At 36.4% G+C, this 25,665-nt stretch overlaps 1 protein-coding gene across 2 annotated transcripts in view; it reads right to left on the bottom strand.

The window, feature by feature from the left end:
- Positions 1-22,947, bottom strand: part of PPP2R5E (protein phosphatase 2 regulatory subunit B'epsilon) — a 69,863-nt gene extending 46,916 nt beyond the window's left edge. Inside the window, exon 1 of one of the 2 annotated variants that reach the window (XM_085315036.1) lies at positions 22,784-22,947. In XM_085315036.1, coding sequence (XP_085171162.1) covers positions 22,784-22,940 — 157 coding nt within the window. In that variant the 5' untranslated portion in view covers positions 22,941-22,947. The remainder of the gene's footprint in view (positions 1-22,783) is intronic. The other variant, XM_085315035.1, reaches the window with a different exon arrangement.
- Between the last annotated feature and the right edge of the window lie 2,718 nt (positions 22,948-25,665).

Below are 25,665 nucleotides of genomic sequence, written 5' to 3'. Positions count from 1 at the left end.
TCGGCACYTCTCCTGGCCTTGGATTCACAGGTCCCTACTGCCCAGGAGGCTTTTTTTCTTTTTGCCAAGGCAGTGTCAATTGCTGCACGCAGCCAGACCTGCCTACCGGAGATAGATGAGCTGTCCTGAGTTTTCTCACTCCGAGCTGCTGCAGAGCAGCGCCCAGTTTGTCCCCTCTTCCTCCACATAGTCCTGCCAGAAGCACCAGCAGGCAGACAGCTTTCCACTGTTCAAATATAAGACAGAAAACAGCAAGGCAGAAGGAATGAAAAAAGGCTGCTTGTGAAATGAAGAAGGGGAAAACAGCAATTTCTTAGGCCCTGGGCAACCCGCTGAGAATCCTCCCTTGTAGCGTCAGTCCCACCTTAGGGCACTCATGGTGCAAGCATTTACTCCGAGCCCTCCCTCCAATTCCTGCGATCACCTGCAAAGAGCAATTTGAGAAGGACTCTTCACCTAGATGAGACCACGCAGAAATGCTAACGCCGATATGGCATCAGGGACCGCCTCCAAACCCACTTGCCATTTACTGTTCACAAACTTGAAAATTTAACCCATTCAGATTGTAAACAAGTTTACAAGTCAGTATTTTTCAATGAAGTATTTGTAAGGTTAAAAAAAAAAGACCAAAATACCTATTTTTGTAAAATAAAGTATTTCACAAACAAAATTTCATTCACAAATTTATCATCATTTCTTCACCAAGCAATAGGATACTCAGTAGTCCCTGACCCCCATAATATCTGATTTCTTTTTTCATATTATTAAGCATTAGGAGGTCCTCCGAGTTAAAATGGTTGAGAAAAAGCAGTTTAGATACGAGAGCAAGTTCAGGTATCGGAAACAGTTTATCTTTAGTAGCATTTCCCTCCTCCTCACTTGCAGAATAAATTAGCTAAAGCAGAGCTCTGTTCTTCTGTACTCGACTGTTTCCAGTATCGAGCAAGCTCCAACACCTCTACKTTGCGCTGCAACAGATATAACCTATCTCTTTTTTTAAAACAGGTCTTTCTAGTTCCTCTTTACTTCCTGATTCTACATGTGAGCAACAGCTTCCTCTTCATTTCCCCCCTTCAGGGATCATCCTACCTTTTYTTACAACTACTTAAGCAGCTCCCCATTAACCTTAAAAATAAATAAATAAATAAATGCTTAATAAAATCATTGAAATCTGTAGGAAGAGGAATTTTAGAACTACTTGAAAATGAGTCAAAACCAATACCAAAACCYGAGAACTTGAAGAAATGTTTAAATTATAATAAATTAAAACTTCTAACATTTTCTGAACGTCCAAGGGGTAGACTATGCAGGTTGATAGATGGTGTACAAAATTTCTACTGGATTGGTATTTTAAAATTAAGCTTTATGCATTATGGGGTTTTTTATTATACATAATAAACAATGTTGGTGTCCATTTTTAACCTAAACAGAAATATTTTTTTTTCCTTTTTTCCTATGGAAGTATTTAAAGGGATATGACTGGCAAGAAAGTGTTTGGATTAATAACCTTCACATAAAAACTCGGAAAACTGGAATTCTCCCTTGTCTTTAAAAGTCARTTCTGCCTTTATTCTGCATATAATCCTCTACCTCTAACTGAAGGAAAACCAACTTGAGTCCTAGCATGTTCAATGACAAGTGCAAAACTGGTCTTAATCGAAGTAAAAAGATGCGTGAAAAAAATACACACTGCCATCTCACTTTTGAATTAAAATACAAATATATMCATATGATATCAAAATCCTCCCACATAAACAGTTAAATTCAAACTTCTTCAATGTTACACTACAGTCCCTCTTGACATCACTGAACACACTGAGCTCAGCCCTTGTCTTTCAGTATTACCACGTAACAACTGGCCAGAGTAACACAGACATTAACACACATCTGCCTTTACTGGCCTACCTCTAAAATTTAGAGCCTATACAGCAACCCTGGAACAGGCAAAMGCGCTAACTTAATCAAATTATATTTGATCCTGAATAACACAAAAACAGACCTTAATTCTAAAGCCTAGGAATACCTGTTACAACACAAGACACTGATCCTACACGTCTATAGATCTCCAGACTCTCAAGGCCAGGAGAACTCTGAATATAGGATCAGGCAAGTTGATTTAATCCCCACTCTCTATTACAAAGCCCAYTGCATATATGCAAATAGAAAGCAATAAGAGTATACTATAGAAAAAATAAAGATCAACTTTCTTCAAAATTCAATGCTTTGCTACACTATGTGTTGAGAGAGTATTTTTAAATGATACTTGTCAACAAAAGTTTACTGCTGCTAAAGAAGAATCTCACTTAGAAACCAAAACAAAAAAGTATCATACTCAAAATTCAGGACAAATCTAAACTATAAGCAGTATAGAGAAAGCAAGCTGTATAACAAAAAAAGTTGCCTTTCGATTATGCATGAAATTTCATAAGTACTCAAACAGTATCTCAGGAAATCCATTTTTTTAAGAAAGAAATCATCATTAAAAAAAATTACATTTTATTTTTTCAGATTTCTTCAACTTAAAAGAACCTTACCTTCATAATAATGTCCACGGGACTAACATTGTTCCTTTCCATTAACGTATCGCTATAAAGAACATACCTCCGTTTACCGTGAGTGCTTACAGGAGGTATGTTTAATAGTGGAACACCATTCGACCTAGTGAATTACATTCATAACTGAATGGTGATTAACACTAAACAACACTCCTACAAACAGTACAGCAAATCATTCTTTTCAAATAGCCAATCGTTGAAATCAAAACATTCATGCTTTTAAGTCACACTAGACTCAACTTCCTCCCCACCCATTTTATTATTTGCTATTCACGCATTAACAAGAGCGTGAAAAGTACTTCACAAAAAAGTCATCCATATCTTGGAAGAACCTATTCTACTTAAAGACGAAACACCATTTATGAACAGAGAGAAGGAAGAGCTTCTTTGAGGAAATAAAATTTATTTCCTCCTTTCGTATTTTTAGAAACTTTTTATTCTTGCATCGTTTTACCTGTTACTAAGTGTCCCTCAACTACAACCAACCTCAAAATCAAGTCAAGCAATTGCTTTCTACTCCAAAACAAATACCATCATCCAGAAAAAGACAACAATGCTTCGAGCTGAATCGCAAGCTTCATTCAGTGCTAGCATTTAAGAAAGCGTTCAAGTTTAGATTCTAAAACTGTAATGACACTTATTAAAAGTAAATTAAGAAAAACACAAAAAATGACTTTTTCCCATTTTATTTTCATTCAAATCCATGCTATAGCCCCTCTTCACCTTTTAATTTATGACGATTTCCAGGAAGCTCTTCACTTACAAATTACATTTTTCCCAATAAAAGTTTAGCAGTGCCCTTGGAAGACCACATTTTCAAAGCAGCAACAGCGCGTAAAAGCAAGACCACGTCACTAAAGACTTGTACAGAGACAAGCTCTTCGTGACGGAAGTTTAAAGCAGCCCTGCCGACAGGATGCCGAACGTGCCAGCGCTCTGCGTTTCTGCCTACCCACCCCGACTCTTCAAGCAGGTCGTGACGTAGGAAGCGCTGCCATGGTCCTGCAGAGGCTGCTCCGTGGCACGGCGCCTGCTTACCGTCCCCAGCTTCACTCAAGTTTTCGTATGTAAACACACGCTCGCCGGAGTCCTTTCATTATCTGCATAATCCCGGCCTGTTTGATTGCTGTGCTGTAATACCAGCGCCCGGGTGAGCTTCCACTCCTGAATTATGTCCACCCAGAACACAAATGGGGGAGTGCCAAACAAGATGATTAAGCAGTAAAATATGACAAGGCATGAGTTTATTATTAATAGTCCTGGCTATCATTAGCTGCAGAAATGAGGGGGTTGTGCAGCCAATGGCAACTACATGCAAAGCTCTACGTGTCGACACACTTTCAAAATAAGAGCAACTATTTGAGTATTCTCCCTGTGCTTTGGCAGTRAACTACACTTCAACATTTTACAAATTACTTCCTTTTTCAGACTCTACCTTAAAACAACTTTGGAGGAAACCCTTCTTTTAAAGGGACAGGCTTGAATCACAACTCTCCAGTTGTGACTGAACAAGACATACCAAATATTTCTGCAATTCACTGCTTGTATTTCAGTTTTTTTTAAACCTCCAAAAATTTAAGATTCATCAACACATTGTGTTTCATCTCTCCAAATTTACAAAACAAATAAATCAAAAATAAGTTGTAGAGTGTTTCTATAAAACAGCTGTGACGCACTTATTTGTCATCCTATCAGCATCTCGGAGGTCTCACTCATTTCTGCGAGGGTAGCCATTCTCTTTTATTTTGTAGCATCTGCTTGACTAGTTTTAAGACAATTGTTTAGAAACGGGGAGGCAAACGTCCAAGAGCAGCAGAAATTAATGTAAGGGCATGTAACACATCACAATGAATTACTAAATCTTAGACCACAGAATTAGTGGAAAAAGCATGATACTGAAAAGTACTGGTCTGTCCTCACGGACTACTTTTGCTCTGTAAAAATGCCACTTCACAGTTTTAAGAAAATAAGTTGTTCAATACTTCAAGATTTTGACCCAAAGAAGGGAACATAAGCGTACTAGGCAATTGCTGCTGAACTGTTTTTAATTGAAAATGAAGGTCACATATGCACATGGTTTCAGTGTTGTCATTAGCGGTAAAGAAAGATGGGAGAAAGGGTAACAAAGGCAGTTGCACTCGGGTCAGGCAGGAGGAACCGAGAGAATAAAGAACAGCTTAAGCAGGATCCCAGTTTCCAATTATTTTACATCTTTAGCAACACACCTACTTTAATAAGGCAGAGTGAGGCTCAATAAAACGTGCTACCRAAAATAACTGGATTTGATGAAGTAATAAACTGAATTATAGATTTCAGAAAAAACAATCAAAAGAGTATACTACTCTTAGGAAGGAAAAATGAATTTTGCATAATAAAATAATGAATTAAAATAATGAATTAAAAACATAATAATGATTTTAAAGGTTTTACTACTAAAAAAAAAACAAAAAACAAACAAACAAAAAAAAAAACTGATCAGGAAGGAAAGGACTTCACACTATAAATGAACCAAAGCAGCAGCAGGGCTGCCAAAAAGGCCAGTAGCATTCTGGATCACACTTGAGTTTCACTATGCTCCACCATTACCTTTAAACAAGACCTTTGAAGAACTTTTGCAGCAGTTAGTCTCTGATTCTTAAAAGAAAAACACAAAKAATTCTATCATATTTATTTCTATTAAAATAACACTAGATGAATCTTCTAGTCATTTAGCTGTAATAAAAGCAGAGTTCACATAATGACGTATTTAATTTTTTCCTGTTTATCTCAAACCAAAACATGAATAACATTTCTGAAGACTGACGTTTTTATGTTATATTACTCACAAGATACTAATTTAAAAATGAAGAATAAAAAGATTCAGATAAAAGCATCCATTAAGTTTCAACACCCAATTTTAGGTATCCTGACTTTTCTGAATGTTATTTACCACTACACAGTATACAGGGCTAGTTCCCAGCAATTTCATTTGCATTTTGAGTGGTCTCTCATTCCGTAAATCAAGACCCAGTGATTCAGGCTGAGCAGCAAAAAGCGCAAGTGGTTTTCAACAGTTAGCAGAGTATCACCCAAGGTATCCAAAGTGGAAGAAAGGGCAGACTTTAATCCCTCCAGGAAATACCCAACTATTCTAACTCACGACAGCCTCCCTTTTCTTCATAAGTCTATTACTGTGTTTCCCACAAACCTTCAAGGCTCCCGGAAGAAATAAGGCTGGGGTTGTACGTGGATTTGGAGAACGGAAAGCTGAAAGGGACCACGGGCCGCACAGCCCAGTCATCTCGGCAAAACAGACCGTAACAGCCCACAACAAAGTAACCCTCCTTGTATTAAACCCAGTAACTTGTTCTGGCTAAAACACAACTTTTATAAAAGTGGTGGCTCTTGATTCAGAAGAACAGGGAGGATCTAAAATCTCTTCGAGAAACTTCTGCCAGCATCCAGATGTTTTCCACGTTAAAAATGCATGCCTAGCTTGTAGCTTTAGCCAAAAGCATTAGTTCTCGTACTTAACCAGCATTTTCTCCCCATAAAACCCTATGATCACAGCCCCTTCTCCAACATTTTGATAAAAATCCAACACAAAATCTTCTATACATTGTGTTAAGGCACTTCCTCCAGTTCTCCAATCATTTCATGGGCCTGCATCTCTCCCCTCCTCCTACAGCCCGTTCAGTATGCAAACTCCTGAACTCTACAGTGTATCCCCGTATGGATCTCACCAGTGCCACCTGCAGAAAAAACACCATCCCCTCTGTCGCAGCTCAGAGGAAGCAAATCATACTCATTTGCTCTGCGAGGATGACGCACGCATACTCTGGTTCATAACAGATGCTAAATGCTTGATCATTCTTAATTATGATAGCCCTATCTAGCTGTTACAAGACAGTTTTCCACAGGCTCAAAATTCTGTCAAAAACAGATAGATATTCAGGGGCAAATCAAAAGGCTCATCCAAATCACAAAAACCGCCTCTGATAATTTACAAGGTAATCCTAAAAAGTTTTATAGTGAATATTTAAAATGGGCAAGTGCTTTTTTTTTTTCTTAACTACTCTTTCAGAAATAAACTTTTTGAAGTTTTAAAATTCCAGAATTTATAAAACTGTGTATAGAAAAATCTAACTGAAATAATATGTAACAAAACAGTAATTAAATAAGAAGAGTATTTTTATGAAATCTGACTTTTCAGATAGATTCAATCAAGAGATTCTTGTTGATCTGAATGTTATTTTGTGGTTCTATGTGAAGCATGGACAGGACATGTTGAAAAAGATTCCCCCTAACACCTCATTTCTAAAACACCTACCGGAAGCTTTAAGTACTCAAAATTAAATATATTCCAAAGGTACAAAACATTAATAACCTGAAAATGTCAAAAGGGGTGAAAAGCATCAACCATCTTCTACTAGAGATGCTTAAACCCACGCATGGCCTTCTGAAGCATAAATATCTCAATTAATTTTAACTACTTAATAACCCAGCACAGAGATCCTGTAATCAACTCTACCAATGGAACAGGTCATAAAGGGAATTACACTTGGAAATTAATTAGAAGTTCACGCTTTCTGCTTAAATTAACTACCGTGGTTCTGAGCAATGGCTTCCTTTGGCCTCTTCGCTACGCTTAGGCATGCTGTATAGTAACTTTGCACAACAGAAACAAGGGGAGAAATTAGGGTCCAGCTCCCAGGACTATGAAGCTCGTAGAAGCCACTCCAGGGACGAGGAAGGTGCCAGCGAGGAGCGTTCCCTTCCGTGGGCCTTGCACACAGCTCAGCATGTCCACAGAAGAAACTCAGGCCCAGCCGCTCCGTAACGAACAGTCCCATCACCTCCCTCTTCCGCTCTRTATCGTGGTCTCAAAACGTAGGCATGCAAAACAAACCCTTTAGGTAAATTTTTACACTTTGAATTTTCACAGCTGAGAAAGCACATTAGCAGCAGCAAACAGACTTTCTGCAAACTGAGCTTTCTGCAAACTTCAGAAGACAACACTACACTGCTTTTCAGAATTACTCCTTTATAAAAATCAAAGCCAAAATGTTGCATAAGCTGGTACAGTTTAACAAAAAACTCTAAGAGAGGTGAGAAGACGAAGACAGGCTCGATTTGGGGTGGTTTGGGTTTCTTCTCTTTTTGCTTTTTCCTTTCCAAATCTCTAGGAGACTATTTGAAGCCGAGTTCTATATTTTTTTTAATTCAACATGAACAGCAAATTACATCCAGACAATAAATATGTTTTTAAACCAAAACTATCCGCTTTATTTTTCCCAGCAATTCTTCTAGCCATCAAAAGGTTTTTAGGGAAACTTAAACAGCTGCTTAATATTTTTGAGCTGTTTTGGTCCAGGTAGCATCTGCCAACCTCTTAGCTACATTTAGTATCCTCCCACAATTGAAGCCTAGCAGACTTTTCTATAGAGTCTTAAATCAGCAGTCTCTTTGTCTCCATGCAACTGCTCTTTTACTGAGAATAGTATGGCAAGACAGAAAGCACAATATAAATCTAAGCAGTGAAGCTAATGCCACAGAAGACAATTTCTAGTCATCTAAAAGGAAAAAATGCTAATTCCCACCGATTTCCTCACTGGGAAAAATAAAGTTCTATTAGCACTAGAAGCCAGTGCTGCAGTCCCTCCCTCCCTACAGCCACATGGGGTAGCAATGGCGTATAAAGATGCAACCGAAGATGTTCAGCTCTTCAGACTCACATCCTGCCCTGTTAGCCAGTTCCCATTACTTCCAGGGAAAGGATTAGACAGAATGATTTTTAAGGACAAGTAGAAGGATCGTGCTGCTTTACTTTATTTAAAGAAAAGAAAAAAAAGAAAAAAGAAAAAAAAAAAAAAAAAGAAATCTCTGCTCCTGCAAATAAATCTTCCCTTTAATATGTATCTCCTCAATTCTGAGAAGTTTTATACATCTGCAGTCTTGAAATTCCACAGTAACTTTTCCTCCTGTTTAGTACTATAAGAATGTGGATTTTTTAATGATATACATGTTCCCAGCCATTTGTAAAAATAACAAATATCAGGACTGCTGTAACAGGCTTTCTGATCTTTTTCTATAATATGAAACCAAGAAAATTTGTGTTTATCATCGACTATATAATAAAAGAACTGGAGAAGCACTGGTGATGCTCGAAGCCCTGCCTGCTATGTCGTTTGCCTTCATTAACAAAGATCTCTGCTGTGTATGTTTGTAGCTTAAAATCATCACTATTCCCCCACCATCCCCTGAAAAACCCAAAGACTTTTTAACATCAATTTATTTATTGCTAGGCAAAATGAGAAATTTGTTGTGCCCTGAAAAATGGTACCTAATATCTAGTACTAGACAATCATAGAAACTTGATTTCTGATTACTTACTCTAACAATTTTCAACTGCTGTCAAGTACCAAAACAAACAGCAACAGCAGCAGCACTTGAATAAATAGAATAAGTTTGTTTCTAATGCTTTTAGAAATCAATCCTCACCTTAAAAAGTACTGTACCTGAAATTTACACACAAAAAGTAGTTTCAAATAAAAATTTTTGTGTTAAAAAAGAATTCTGAATTTTTGATAGTTAATTATCACTGATCATCCCTTTCTCTTAGACTTGAAAAATGCTTAGTTTAATCAAGTCACTCAAAAAATACCCCTTTAGTAGCATTAGTAAGGGTCATGTTTTGCCTGGTAGCGTATGTAGGCCGCAGACAATTTTTTCAAAGGTTGCTAATGAAGTAACCAGAGCAGAAGCTCTCTGTGCAATCATTGACAAAACCAACACACCAAATAGTCAAAAAACACTAACCAATACCAGAATGCACTCACTGTCCTAAAGACAGGCTTCTAATCACACACACACACACACACACACACACACACACACTTGAATCCAGGGCTAAATTTGTTTCAAGTTAATACATCCGCTCCATCGCAAGTGGCCAATACTAAGAAATGCTAAGAAATCCAGCTTATTTTCTACCTTCATCATGTTTAAAAACGTAAACATTAAGTTCAATTCTACTTCAGACAATAACCATAAAGAATCAAAATAAAATAAATCAAATTCCTTTCCTTCAAGTCTATCGAAGATATTTTAAGATTAGCCAGATTGTAAATTCCATCTTTCATTTTAGCACATTTCCAGATATGAAATACTAGAAAACTTATTTCATTTTGATCATTCCATAAGAAATATGAGTATTTAATTTAACTAGTAATTTCTTATATTTGGTATTTGTCAATTCTATCAATACTGACTTCAAAAATCAAATTAATCTTTCCAAACTTTATAAACCTAAATTCTATCCAGCATACTATATTATTCTCTACTCTGAAGATGTAGTTCTGTAAGAGCTAAAGTGGATTAAAGACATATTGAGGATTATAGATTATGCAGTTAGAAAAAAAACATAGGCATGTATTTCAAATAGCTGACCCTACAGAAAGGAATCACATTCTGTTCTCAAGACGATATACAAAAATAGAAAGCACATTCCACTAGGAAAATATTTCCTTAGTAATTTATCATTTAAGAACTACTACTATACAAATTAAAGTATGAAGATAGCATATTGAAATAAATGCAAAGTATACAGGCAATGATTATAATATAGCTTCAATTTCAGTTCTAATCGGATCTACCCGGTTTGCCCTATTCCAACATGAGAAACAAAATCACACTTCTGTTTTCCCCTTAAGTTCTACGTTTAAAACTGTTTCAATTTTTGGGGGATAGAAGAGGCAGAGAAAGTGAATGCTGCCTAGAAGTCTGAAAATAAAAGGATAAAAACATCAAAGTACCCAACTGGAAAGCAATGCCAGTGAGACATAAGAATCGATTTAGTCCAGGCATTAATATCTTCCTTAATGATTTATAAGGCATATAGATAACATCTTCTGATGACATTAGATAGGGAACTTTCAGTAGCAGTAAAGTCAGAAATAATAGAGAAGAACCTAAGCAAATTCCTTACATGGCTGGAAGATAAAGTGAAATTCAGTTTGGCAAAACACCAACTAATACATCTGGGAAAAATAATCCCAAATACAGATATTCAATAGGCACAAGAAACCTGGGAAATAACGATGCAGAAAAACAGCAGTAACCACAAATGCAGCCCAAGTTCAAAAGAGGGGGAAGGCACTGTCCACCTAACCACTACATCTAGGAACGGGGGGAGGCTGAACTACTTCCCTTTCACCCATTCGACTCTTCTCCCAAAACGCACCGGGCACAGGTGGGAACCCTATCCAACTCTCTCTGCAGCAGCTCTGGAAGTGAGACAGGTCTCATTGCTCAAGACATTCAAAAACACATGGGCAAATTTTATGAAGTATTGAATGCTTCATCTAGRAAGTACAACTGTAGTGAAAAAAAGTCTGGGCTTTATTACTCTATATTACTTATTACCATAAAGCTTTGCCATTAATTTTAATTGAAATATCAGGGTTTTTTTTTAAAAAAAAAAATCTGTAACAGTAATATTTATCCAAAAACAAATAAACATGAAAACATGCTCACTTCTCAACATTTTGCTTCTTATTGATCATGAAGTTTTGGCACATTTCACCACTAGTGAAGTAACTTCTCAAATGAATTTGTGCTGTGATCAGATGCCTGTTCATGCTAGAATCAAGTGTGCAAAACAAGGGAAGACCAACAACATACTCGTGTCAAATGAGGTCACTTCAGAATTTACTCTGAAGGGCACGTCAACTCTCCTCTCAGCAGAATCCTTGATTAAGGAAGTTTCTGCGACAGGAATGGCTGTTCCTTACCAAGCAGGAAAGAGTAGAGGCTACTCACTCAGAGATAAACTGATAGACACTTTAAAACCTGTTTCTAGCCACTTAGTTACCTCTGTTTACAGATATTCCAGGTATATTACTTAGGGGAATATCCTGAAAATTTAAGAAAAATACTTTTGCACTGCTTAATGTAGATTAGAATCACACTCTTAATTCCCCCACACACTCTAATTCCCTTACACTCTTCCAGAACCAACTCAGAACCATATGCAGACACTGTAAAAATTATTTGGATTTGTCTTTTGTAGAGAGGTCACTTGGGGAAGGGAGATATCCCCCCTAAAGTGTTGCAACTGAATRGACCTGTCCTAATTGAAAGATAGAGACTTGGAGACACCTGAATCAAAGCTTAAACTTCTCAGCCAGGAAGCAAGGTGCTCCACATACTGTTTCTTAAACTGGACTGTGCTCATCATGCACTTGGTAGGGTAGGGAGAACAAGATATGGAAAAAGACGAAGAGGAATAGACTTGTCCTAGTAAGTCTGACAGATTTCTCCAGCCTTTGGAAATTCCTATTACAAAGGGCAGACAAATATTGAGATATTCAAAGAGATCACTACTTCGTGTTTGTCTTCTTAAGAGACAGTCAGACAAGACTCTGCATCTTTTTCGCTTATTATTTGGGGCATCAGTTTTTAATTCCTTAAAACGAGGAAGAGCGAGAAATTTCTCTCTGTGACCTGAATATTCACTCTGTGATACACTAATGGAAGGATGGAGTAAACATAACCATAGGCACCTTTTGTTGCTTTCTCCTTCCTTGCCAGGTTTCCTTTTGACTAATCATAATCAAGCGTCGAGAATTTTTCCAGAAGCCTTTTTGCTGCTTAGCTTATGTCTACCCCAAAGTATATATCCCATTTCTAATAGTAAAGAACTGAAGTGAAATCCCTTATTACCTGTGGTTAACAAGATTTAATCTGGCAGCTCAGATATTCTGAACCAGTTTACAACAGCAGACGCTGAGTTTAAGGCATCCAAAGCACAGGCTAACAGAAACCTGTACCTTTGCCATGCAGCATATACTGAGTCAGCTAGTAACTTAGTTCTGAGATCCAAGCCCATGTCTCAAAAACTTAGCCACCATCTCCATCACTTAAAACAGACATTTCTGGTGCTACTCTTCTCAGAAGAGCTGATAACCACCCCTCTCCAATGCATCCATAGCCAGTAGGGTCTCTCTAATCCTAAGGGAAACTGGAATAGATTTTAATCTTGACTCAAATGTCTGTTAAGGTCTAGCTTTTGTCAAAAGCAGAAACAGGTTTTCACTAAGACTATCTACTAGAAAACAAATGAGAGTGGTATGTATTTCCTCTATCTTTTCCTCTTGCTTGTTCCACCTTTTTTGCATTTTTTAAAAAGTAAAATTTTCTATTAAAAGGTAAATAGAAATTTTAGCCATTGCGGTTTGTTAGCGTCAAGGTCGGGTCAAAGAGTGCCTCTGTCTCTTCTGATAATGAACAGAAAAGAAGGAAGGCCAAGGTAAATTACTGCATGAGTAGAAGAAAGGGAAGAGACTCTCCTGCAGCGAGGTCTGATTACCGCAACAGAGGCAGGATGGAGCTGGCATGCTCTTCACAGGGCGGATCTCTGTCCTGGCAGGTCCCGTCTTGTCTCCAAATGTGCACACAAACAACCATTCTAACAGGCTGATGGATTTTAAGATGAATATTGTTTTGCTTTATAAATACAGCTAATTTTATTGTATTAAGAATTTCAGTAACCTCTGCTATCCACTCCACATGGAATGCTTGTTTTCACATGTGTGAGTGAGTTTTATCATCCTCTTGTGGAAAAGTAAGCATATGATATCCCTCACAGGTTACTGAAGAAAGTAGAAAGAGAAGTGAAGACAGTGATAAAAAACAAAGAAAAAGAAATGAAAAAGTATCACCTCAATACAAGTCTTCAAATTGTATCCCCAAAATACTATTTGAAAATGCTGAATATAACAAGCTGCCAAATTTACTCTCTTTTGGTAACATTCACAATATTCAACAAATAAGTTATCTTCACCACCTCAATTAAAGTTTTATCTCGGCTGTAATCATCATCCTTTGCAGCTTCCTTTCCACATCGATGGAAAAAAAAAATGTTCTCTATAAACACCCAAGTTAACTGTTCAAAACTGAAGTCACTTAATAGATCGACTTTCTTAAAAGAAAGAAAAAAAAGGGGGGGGAGGCTGCATACAACATTTATACCCCACTGTGGGAATTTTGAAGTGCACAATACATTAATGGAAGTTTATGCATTCTCATTATATCCTCCTGATTGACATAAAAGAAAAATAAAACTACATAATTACCCTAATCTTGAATCATCCTTTCATCAGTTTCTGAATACCTCCAATATCAATTTGCAGTATTTTAAATTTGATTTGTATAGATTACATTGTAAATGAAGACAACTCATTAGTATGTTCAAAATCTGGAAAGCAGCAACACACAACTTTACTGCAATCTGCATTTTAAATCTTGGAAATACAAGCTTGGTACAAGCAAACAGAATAAGCAAGCAACAAAAGTCAGGGGAGTACGAAGTAAGACCCACAGCACAGCAGAGATGCACAGAAATCTCAGACAACAAAAAGGTGGCTCAAATCAACTGAATACCACAAAAGCATGATGAAAAGAGTAATGGAAGATCTCAAAGTATCTCCAAGACTTCCTGAAAATCTTTGAGTAATGCCAAATATCACAATCAACACAAAACAGTTATTTCTTCTTCATAACATTAATCATTTTATTCATTCTTCTCAAAAAAAGAAGAGTTGCAAACTCATTAAAAAGTAGCAATTCTGAAGATAGATCTTCTTAACCATATGATAAAAGGATAACTAAAGAAATGTTTCTCAACCACCAGATAACAAATTCCATTTATATCTCCCCACTATTCACAATGAACAGTGCAAAACGGGTAAGTACATAGGTTTTATTTATTTCATCGTTTTGATCAAAATCTGACAGTRCAGTACTTCTCTAGCCAACCTACAATTTCAGCTTAACGTCTGTCTTCACAAGGGTACTAGATTTTTCTGATAAAATTACTATATCTGACTGCTTAACCATTATCTCCAACTGGGTGTCAAGTCCTAAAAATGAATACTTCTAGGAACACACAGAGTTACCTGCATTTATTCATCATCCCTGAGATACTACTGATGATTTACATCAAGTTCTGCAAAAATACCCATCAACTAAAGATGACTGTAGCTGTGATTGATGATCTATAGCAAGATGTTATCTTTAAAATTCATAAAATCTTCAACATTTAATGACTGAAAAATATCAAATTATGCATGAACTTTTTATAATCAGAATTACTGCTTACCTCCACMTCAATTATAACTTGGTCAGCTGCAACATCCAAGATTAAATTATTAAAACAAGCTCTTCAGATCAGGCAATACCTTGAAGCCACTGTTACAACAGTTATCAGTATGCACAGCAATGTTCAACAGGCTTCACAGCAATCTGCTTTTCTTTTTTTTCCCCTTTCACCAGATTCCCTAAAAAGGATCTCTATCTCTTCCTCACCTTCTACCTATTTATCCAGGAATATCAACTCTGTTAGACTGTGTTCCTTCTCTGCCATAAACTCTTGCAGATGCTAGGGAAAGTGCCACACACTTGATATTCTAGGAAAACTACCATGGTAAGGACCTGTCACATGGATCAGAAAGGAAAAAACGATGGCAAAAATGAATAAATGACATATATGTAACAAAATGATCCTATTATATAAAAATGTATTAACGAAAAAATCAAAATGTTGAAGTGTTTTAAAAAAATCAAATTATCATATAGTTTGTTTTCAAGTGGAGAGCATAATGGAGAACTAATCAGCATCTGACATACCGTGACTTGAAGAATAAACTTTCTGTAGAAGGTTGAAAAATACATTACTATACAAAATAAATCTAACACCACATACATTTTCAAAATTATGGACACATAACTATCAACTAGAAAAATCTACTGGTCAAAAACCTACAACAAGCTACTACTATAAACCATTATTACTTCTGATCAAAACTATTCATCCCTCAAAACAGGTGGTTTTTCAAAGTGCAACTACTAAGCTAATTTTTTTTTTTACACCAGTTCCTTGGGCTGCTGTCTTCGTCTTTGAGAATGCTTGTTACAGATGCTCTTTTCTTTTTTTAAAAAAACAGAAAGCCACATGTAGAGAAGCTAGCAACCCTATGTAGAAGTTCGCCACCATTTCAGTTCTGACAATTTAACTCTTTGAGAAAACACTGGGATGAAGCATATCCATGAAATTATGAAGATTAAAAAAAAAAAGAGAGAGAGAGAGAAAGAACGGGAAGACGTACAACTCTGGTTTTAATGCTCTGGTTTACACTGTGGCCCCATAAATACTTGTCCCAGAATAAATGAGAGGCAGTGAACTGTGGTGCAAGCTCGGGAACTTCTCAAGCAAGCTTTGCCACAAGAAAAAGAACCTCATGTAACTGCATCTGCAACAAAGACTGACATTTATAATCACTAAGGGTTTGAACTAAGATAAGCCCTGCCATATCTGTCGTCTGACACGAGGCTCATAGTATTCAACAGATTTTCCTTAACCTTTTATGAAATAAAGTGTGTTCATTTGATGACATTTGAGAGCTAGGTAGCTATCAAGATTACGAAGTTCCATACTAAACATAAATGTCCAAGCCTACAAAACCCCATTGAACTCAAGGAATCCTCTCATATGTTACATCTAAGCATCTTTGGCAAAACTGAACCAAATAAACCACATTAGATAGAATGAAAAAAATATAGGGGAAAACGTTGTATATGATGTTGTATATGAACACTGTCTTCCTCCCACTACAGAAAGCACAAATTATTGTACTCTCTTTAAGGAAGGCACTTGTTTAAAATGGATGAACACTAAGGGATTGCCTCCTAAACATAAAGCTTTACCAACAAAGAAAAATAGTATCTCATCATTAACTATTAAATATTGAAAAACTGACAGAAAACAAGTCAACTCAAAAACTAGATTGATATATAATGTGAGTATAGAAACATATATATATATATATATCTTATATATATGTATTACACACATTCTACACATACACATTTAATAACCGCAAACAGATACTTCTCAGAGATATGGAAAAATGTACTTTTCACAACGGTAAAGTTCAACATCATAATCAATTATAAAAGTAGTACTATACATCCAAGAACCAAGTGTACTCTAAAGAAGTAACTGTGTGGCTAAAACAGAATTTACATTCATCAAAGCTACTCTGCAGAAGGCATATAGAAGAGGTACTTATTACAGAAACATAAGGGTCTATTACAGACCCAAAGGCTTACACTTGGACACAGAAAAGAAAACTCTAATATTATTAGGAAAATAAATACACTAGGAAGCATCTTATAGAGACATACTGTACAAATAATGACTAAAACCACATGGGTTTGGTCATGTTAAAGTCTAGATAGTCTATAGGAAAAATCTCCCACCCTAAATAGACTTACAGATAGATAAATAAATAAAGATAAATGAATGTAAAAAGAAATCATTAGAAGAACAGGTCTAAGTACACAGAACTTCTCACCAATTGTAAATTCATTAATATACAGCTAACATAAAAGGTATTCCTTTACTATAATCTTAAGCTCAAATCAGCATTTCAACTACTGTACAAGAATTCTAATTCTACCAAACCACATTCTAAATGTGGGAGGCAGTATTTAACATAGAAAGTTTCAAAAAGATAGAATTTGTATATGGCCTTTTCTAAAGTCCTATCAAACAAATACAGTTCAGAAATTGCCAGAAATCTTTAAGATTATTGAAAAATTAATTGTATAACCATCAGATTTTTTTTAAAAAAAAAAGAAAGCTAGACATCTATTCAAAAAACAACGCTAAGAGCACAAGTAAAAAATATCACTATGACAAGAACTCCGCACAGCTTAAGAAATATATTACGTAATGGGATAATTCCTTCACCCTTCTGGGACTGTGGCCCTATTCTGAAGTCTTTACACAGTGACAGCCCATCCTGTCCACACTTACTTCAACCGGAAGTGCAAAATTACTAAACGTACTTCCAGGATTGATGTCTGATTCACCACTGATTACGTACAGCACAAACCAAATCCCAGGGTATCTTCTAGTCAATAAACCAAGAGTCCTGGGTTCTATTTCCAATTATGGAAATACAACAAAATTCAGTTTTGGAAAGTTCTCTATCATTTTCCTACATTCCTACTTATAAATTAGGAGAAAGTATTTAAGCTTAGGTATTTTATTAATAGTTCACTGGTATTTGCAAAGCTTTCCAAATTTTAAGTCCAATTTTGCAAGTGAATAATAGCACAGATATTACAAGTAGTCAATCCCCACAGAAGTCAAGAGTAAATACAGGTTATGTCTTTCTTCTGCTGCTATTCAGAAAATAATAACTATTTCCTATAAGTGCAATTCTGAAGGTTGTACTCATAATTCTGAAAAAATAATACGGATTTTTAAAAAAAAAAAATCTTGTGAGAAGGAAGATTAAAAAAAAAGATCAAATGTAGCTGGTTCTGAAAGAGAAAGCTAACGTCTTGCAGCTCTCATTTAGGCAAAAGTGTTTTGAAGTTGATAGGATTTTTGACTATTTAGGAACTTTGGCATTTGACCTAAAGATAAGATCCATAAGAACAGATTACAATAAAAAAATCTCACCTGTAGGGAAATAAGATAACAGGCAAAAGCAAACACAAAGTGCAAAGAGATCCCCCCTTTTTGACTAGGCAGTGCGCTCTTTTGTTGCCACTATAGTAACTCTTTAATGCCATGGAAACTATCTGATAAACGTATTAGAAGCTCAATAAATTTCATAGAATTCAGGTAGCAAAGTAAATTGTTATTGTAGATAGTTTTTCTTCCTTAAAATAGGTACTCATAACAGAAATTCTCTGTCTAAAAATAAAAATTATACTTTGAACTGAAGCCTGTTTTCAACCTAAATATATACAAGTTTTAGAAAACCTGGAAGTAAAGTAAACTAATTTTATTAGGTCCCTGAAGAAGGTGCAAGAATGATAGGAGGCAAGAGGCACATATCTTGAAATTACAAGAATGGGATACATGCATTTAAAATTTAACCAATCGTATTTTTGGATGGTTTAAGTAATCTAACATATGTATTTTTAATGGCTGGGGGGACATATTGCGAATTACATGTTAGACTTCTGTCCAATTTCTCAAGATGCTAAACATGCTTGAAAAGATCACATGCCTTATGAATCATGTGCATGCATATCTTCATCCTCGGACACTCCTCTACCATTACAAATCCTGGCAGAAAAAATGAATAAATTCCCTCTTCCTCTTTCACAGGTAGTACTGAAATTGGTCCATTTTCAGATGTCTAGTATTAAAATATAGATTTTTTTCTTCCCAATCAATTGCTTTCCTACATTGCATCCTTACTGATCTACCTCTACAGACTTCTGAGTAAAAAGAGTATCTATACAAAAATGAAAGCAAAGTAAACCTACAATAAGTAAGACCAGCATGCAATGCACACAGAACACTAACCTCACATCTAGAACAAGTACGATTTGAGGCACGCCACGAACTCGGTTGGAGACCAAGTTGCAGGTATTCATTCCCAGAGAAGGGCCCCTTAAGACGAGTGCTCGGCCACAAACCAGCTATCTAGGGGACCTGCCACCTCTGATGACACAACAGCCTCTTTAAAAGTAAAGTCAACATCAAAGCCATAATGCAGTGTTAAGACACACCAGGTAAGAGCATACAAACATAAATAAATGTCAGATAGAGATGTATTTAATAGTGCACATATTGAAAATGTAGGACTACTGTATTGTACAAATTCCCATGTAAATTTTTTCTTGTTTCATTCCTCTGCACTTAAACCAAAGAAGGCTGCTTTTTAATCATTATACTCAGCATTAGTGATATAAAAAAGTCAGATAATACCAAAATATATTTAGTTAMAAAGCAATATAATTAAATTATCAGAAAAGTTAAGCTTTTGCAGTAGGAGAACAGAGAAGCTTTTTGGCTTGTTTTTGAAAGTCTTAACTCAGCCCAATGGAGCCTCAGAAGGCATATCAGATTTTATACATACATAAAATGTTTATTTACAAGAAGCTAAGCAATACACACACTTCAGCTAATTAAAGAAAGACAGTAACAACTTCATTCTTCTATACATTTTTGGTAGAATAAACAATACTGAAATCCCCACAGTTGTTCTCATTAGATTTCTAAATCTAATGAGAACATCATTAGATTTAGGATATCACATTTATTACTCAGACTTGTCCATAACATTAAAACAGGTCTTGTCTCTTCCCTTTCCCCCCCCCCCCACAGAAACATTATTATTACTAAACGAACACTAGCAACTCTGACTTATCTGTTTGTTTTTGCAATGTGTGCATGTATGTTCACAAAAAGCAACAGATTGCACTCAAACCCTACCAAAACAASCCTGTATAGTCACTGTATATGACTCTGCCTCTTGGGAAAGGAATGAGAACAGATAAGATGWGACAGATGTGTAGGCACATCACTTAATACACTACTGGAAGGTGCTCGAATCATTATGGTGACAAGTGTAGTATAAAAACTTGCAAAGAATGGACTACACATTTATCTGATTTTCTGCATACTTTATTCTTGTAATCAGAGAAGATACCGAAGTTCATAAGAATCTACTCTGAGAGAAGAAATAGCCTGTAAATGTCAATATTCGATACACTGGAGAGAAAAACAGAAAGGAGCACAGTACATATGTTTTTGTTTGCAAAGTCCCTCACTCATGAATATAAAACATCTTTAAGGTTGAATTTAAAACCTGTCCTCTAAAGATTGCCAGTACTAGAATATTTCAAAAGAGGTACAATTAAACTTGAATTTAGCCAAGACAGTAAGTTTAACAAACTTAGCAACTCTAGATATCCAAGGTGATCTTATTTTTCAGGCGCTTTAAAGCCACATTTTGCTAAAATCCCTTCTCTTTTTGATTTGAAAGACCCAAATAATAAGGATAAAATTGTATATCATGTGGTAGCTGGACTGAAATAATAGGACTAGTCACTTCTTTGAAGATAAGTGTTAACCTAAGAGTTTAAAAGATTAGGCCTTTCAAGCAACTGTCCAATAAAAGCATGACAAATGCAGAAGTGTTTTCTCACTTCTTTCAGGTTTAATCATCTAAATGTTAGAAGTATCAATGTAGGTCAAGATTACTTCTGAACAGTAGCACGATTTTTAACCGTCAGTGTGCTTTCAATTGCTCTGCTGCTTCRGATAGGTTATTCAGCCTAAATCCTGCAAATTAATCTGCACAGGTAGATCCTGTGCCTGTGGGAATCCGCATTAAGTCCAAGAGGAAAAACTAACGTGCAGGGGTCAAATTCTTAATTTGAAGCTGGACCACTGTAACTCATTATGACACTAATCATAAATGTCTCATCAACACTCTGTCCTCCCATCTGTTTGTTTTATCTTATTATAGTTTTATATACCACGGAACCAGCTGCAGTACTCAAATTAAACACCTGCATATACTTATTTTTCTGCAAGACCAGGCGGATAGGGCCCACATTTTACACTTGTGCACATGCCTAGTTTATTCCTTGAATGGAACTACAATACATGAAATAATTTAACATCCATTTGTTCATTTATACAAATATAAATCTACATGTTTTTCAGTAATTTAGCCATTTAAGCCAAAGGTCGAATTTCTTTCAAAATATTGAAGGCTCTGTTTCAGAAGGTGAATAGAAACTACTGAAAGTTACCTGCAAAAGTATAAAACTGAGCTTTAAAATGATTGTAAAAGAGCATTTGCTTCTTTATCACATCTTCACAAAACAAATAGGAAGATTTATAAAAAGAAAGTTCATTGCGGACCAGAAAGTCAACTCCACTGGCTCTGGCAAACCTTAAGTTCAAAAAAGGCTGCAGGTGGGGAAAGTGTTTTGATGCATCATCGTTGCAGGCCTACTCTGCTCTCTTACTCCCCTGGGTACTTCCAAAGTCAGACACTGCCAGGGACAAGACACTGGGCCTAGACAGACCTTCCTCTTGACCCAGTGTGGCCACTTCTACAATCTTAGAAGAATGTCTCAGAAAGAAGCCTAAAATCTTTTAACCACAATTCCACTAGAACAAATCCCAGAATCCTCGTTTTATTTAAATTAAAAAACACGTATTAAGGCACACGTTCTTCTTTGTAACCACTCTATTCTTATGAAGAAGCAAGGTAAASAAATTAACCAAAGTGCAATTACATATTTATTATGTATTTCCATTCTCCRATTATCAAATGTGACAAACAGGTAGAGTAAAGAGGATGTGAGAAATATACACATCTACAAAGCAAGTATGGGGCAAGCCTAATACTAAACCCATTAATCCTAATATTTTTCAGAATTATCAGCATCGATATCAACATTAACTGTGCTTGCTTTCCTTACTTGTGACAGCGAAGAACAATACTGAAAATTTTTCACATAACTACACAAAACTCTTCTGAATTCAGTGTTAAAAGAAACACTTCTGGAAGGTGAACAACTCTTCTCCAGCTGACAGATATAATTCTGAGAGATGCTGCTGGCCCCTAGATTTGTACTAAAATTCAGTGACAATTAGGATTTAGGGGAAGCATTCAAGATACTACAGAGAGACTGGCATCCTTTCAAGAGTAGTACCCCGGATCACAATTTTCTTTCCCAAATTAAAGAGAAAAGGTTTAAATCTGCCAGCAGAAACTCAGTGAGCGCTGGGAGATGCACTCTCCCAAATCAGCAGCGGCTTGCCTAACACCTTACTGGCAGCATCTTTTCTCTTGAGAGGCTGATGCTCAGGGGACCTTTGGATTTCAAAACCTACCAGAAACCAAAACTAGGAGTTACGCAGTCACAAACGTAAAGAAAGGGGCTCCAGCTCCCTGGTCAGCAATGCTTTGCTATAGGTCATTCAAGATACTCCTGTGGCTCGCATTAGGCACCAGTGTCACAGGCTGCAGACCCACACATTACAAGGTAAGATCTTAAAAATGATGCAGTTTTCTTCTGGTCACAAATCAATTTACCCTTACTAAAATTACTGCTCGTTTCGGTCAACTGAAGAGGATTCACAATCGAAAATATTTACACAGAGCTCGTGTGCCTTGATAATTCAAGCCATGGTATGGGTTAACATTAGCACTTAAAACTTCCACAAGTATTGCAAACAATTACCACACCCTCAAGTGACAGATAAAATATTTTGCAGAGCTTAAATACATACATTTCTGGCATGAAATATTTCTCATTACTGGCAAAATTTCTCTGCAACTTCTTGCAATAAAATACTTTGAGTTCAGCAGTCAGCTGTAAAGTAAAAATTCTTTATTAAAAAATATTTTTGATCTTACCTTTTAGCAGAGGCAGGGGAGTTAACTCAATAGGCTTGCCCTGAGACCTAAACTGGGAGGAGCTTTGTGACCTCTTCTGTCTGGCTTTTCTGACGGACTTCCGAGAAAATCCGTCTACTTTATCCACTGATGGAGGAGTAGTTGGTGCTGAGGACATATCCCTACTGAAAGAAAACAAGTATTACAAACACATTCTCAATGGATGAAACAGGTAAATATTAAATTTTCCAAAAGCCTTCCTCTTTCTTCATCATTCTCCTTCTAACAACTCACCTAGACAGAGCGTTAAAAGAGATAACCTACCAACATATATACAGGCTTTATGAAATAAACCTAACGGAACAATACCATCATATTACTTCCTTTCTCTCACTTGTTCTATGTGTCTCTCACTCACCAAAAACCCTGCAACAGTATAAATTCAGACTTACTGCTAACATGATTGTGTCAATAAGGACTCAATACACACGAGATCTGGACCCACAAATGAAGCTTTGAACTATACATTTTGAGGGACAAAATAACTAAGTTATTCTATAGGGCACTGTAAGTGCTAAATAACTGGTGCTCAAAACATATGAATAATTTTTGGCATTAAAATCATCAATATAAGACATACATGAATATAGAATTAAAAAAATGTTTATTTGCCACACCAATATATAAAATTTTATAGAAATAAAGTATAGCAAAAAAAAATCCTATGCTTCAAAATTTCACTAACATTGACAGATTTCACATACTACTTCTTTATTCTCCATTTTAGAAATACTCTGTTTTTGTACTGTGGGTCTCTACACGTAGTCTTTCCACATTCTAACATTTCTGTAATAATAGCAGTGTGGTAGCTGTAATAGTCTAAGGGTGTAAGTGAGACAGGGTTTGCAGGCAGAGGCAGGGAGCCAAAAAGGGTTTCTGCAAGCAAAAGTTTGTTTCCTAACTCTATCAGCTGGTCTAAGAAGTAAGTATTGCTTCTTCCCACAAAACTTGCCTTGATAATATAAATAGCTTCTATAGCTGATTTCATACTATTATGAAATACTGAAAGGAAACATTTAAACAGTGAATTCCTTCATCAAGCAATTSTATTTACCTGTCTTTTGCCCTGTCTGTCCTAAGGCCTACAACATCTCAGTGAAACACATGAATAATACTAAAGGAAAAGACAACAGGAGGGATTTCGGCCTACCTATTTCAAGCAGCTTGTATATAGTTAACTTTACCGGCATGTGKGCCTCTGCTAAAAGCAACAGAGCTATTCACATTAATAACATGAATATTATTAGCAAGAGCAGTTCTGTTGATTTCAGTAGGGCTGTACACTCATGCAAACTTAAGCATTGGCATAAGCATTTGCAGGATCAGGGTCTTAGAAAATGTCCTTGGAAAGCATTACTCATCCTCAGTGTCTGTTGACTTCAATTACCAAAGTGACCAGAGTGCTAAAAGGAGTTGATTCCACAAGATAGAGAACATTTTCCAGTACTTATTTTATTAAAATATTTGGTTACTGATATGCCTCATAAATTATTAAACATATTGAAACAGACATTATTTAGATTGATATTTTGTGAGAAAAGCTTTAAAAGTACAGTTTATTGTGAGAGTGTAAACAAGTTTAGCAAAATAAAAACTGTTTAATGCAAAATTATACAAACGCGCACTAAATCTATCCAGAAAATGGAAGCATCAACTCCATAGCTCCTTCAAGGAATCATGTGCAGCCCCCAGATGCTGAACTATGCAGCTGGCATTACCATAATAAAAAAAAGTCATTCCATCTTTTTTGATTTTTCTGAGGTACTACTTCACTATCAACTCACACTTTCTAAATTTAATATATTATCAGCAAAACGTTCCTTTAACTTAAACARGTCTTATTAATCCACTGAAAGAAATGTCACCATCATGAGGGAATTCAGGCCCCAGCCAAGATTAATAAATAAAAAAAGTCAGAAAAACTGAAATAGAATGGCCTGTACTTTAGCAACCCGCTTCTAAGATTTCAACAGTCCTCCAGAAAGCATACAAAAACAAAGTTACCTGTTACATAAGCCAAATTCTGGAAATAACAGCAAAAATATATACTTAAAACCTGAATTTGTCAGCCCTGTTTCATCTCCTCAGAAAGATTCTTCATCTCCTCATCACGTGCATCATTAAAGTGTAACCATTTCTGCAGAAATGTTTGTGCTCGCTCAAAATTAAATTACCAAAAAAAAAAAAACACATGGACAGGGACTAAAGTAGATCACTTAAACTGCAGGATCATTGTGTCAGCAAGAAGCTTTACTGACACTTCTCTGCTGTAAATTTAGYAACAGTTTCCCTAACCTGCTTTATAAATTATTAAAATCTAATTCTAATTCAACAAGACTACATCGAGCCTAACAACCTTACAGTAAACACTGATCTTTTTTTTTTTCTCCCCCTCATCTCTCCCTGAATACGTAACTGTGAAAGGCATTCTTTTCAATGGGCCGAAAATAGATAAATAAATAAATAAATACATAAAAATAAATAAAAGGGACTGAGGTTATTTATTGTGTGCGGTGCAAGCGGGAAAGCTGCAGAACCCGGCGCCGCTCCTCTCCGAGGCGAGCGTTGCTTGAAACAAGGGATCTTATTTTATCCCCGAAGTATTTTGGTAAATACGAAGCMGCGCACATTAGATATTAATTAGATACGCTCGTCCCTGGCGGGGGAGGGGGGATAATACATGGAAACGCGAGTGGATGTGAAAATGCCGACGGAGGCGGCCAGGGCAGGGGCGAGGGGCTGGCGGGGCGCCCGGGGGGCGGCGGCGGCGGCTGTCAGGGCCCGCGGGGGGACGCGGAGCGCCGCAGCTGGAACATGTCCTCCCTCCTCCTCCTCCTCCTCCT

Source organism: Rhea americana, unplaced genomic scaffold (assembly GCF_003343005.1).
Source record: "Rhea americana isolate MKP2758 unplaced genomic scaffold, rheAme1 scaffold_42, whole genome shotgun sequence".
NCBI classification, from domain to species: Eukaryota; Metazoa; Chordata; class Aves; order Rheiformes; family Rheidae; genus Rhea; species Rhea americana.
This window is presented reverse-complemented; position numbering and strand designations above follow the sequence as displayed.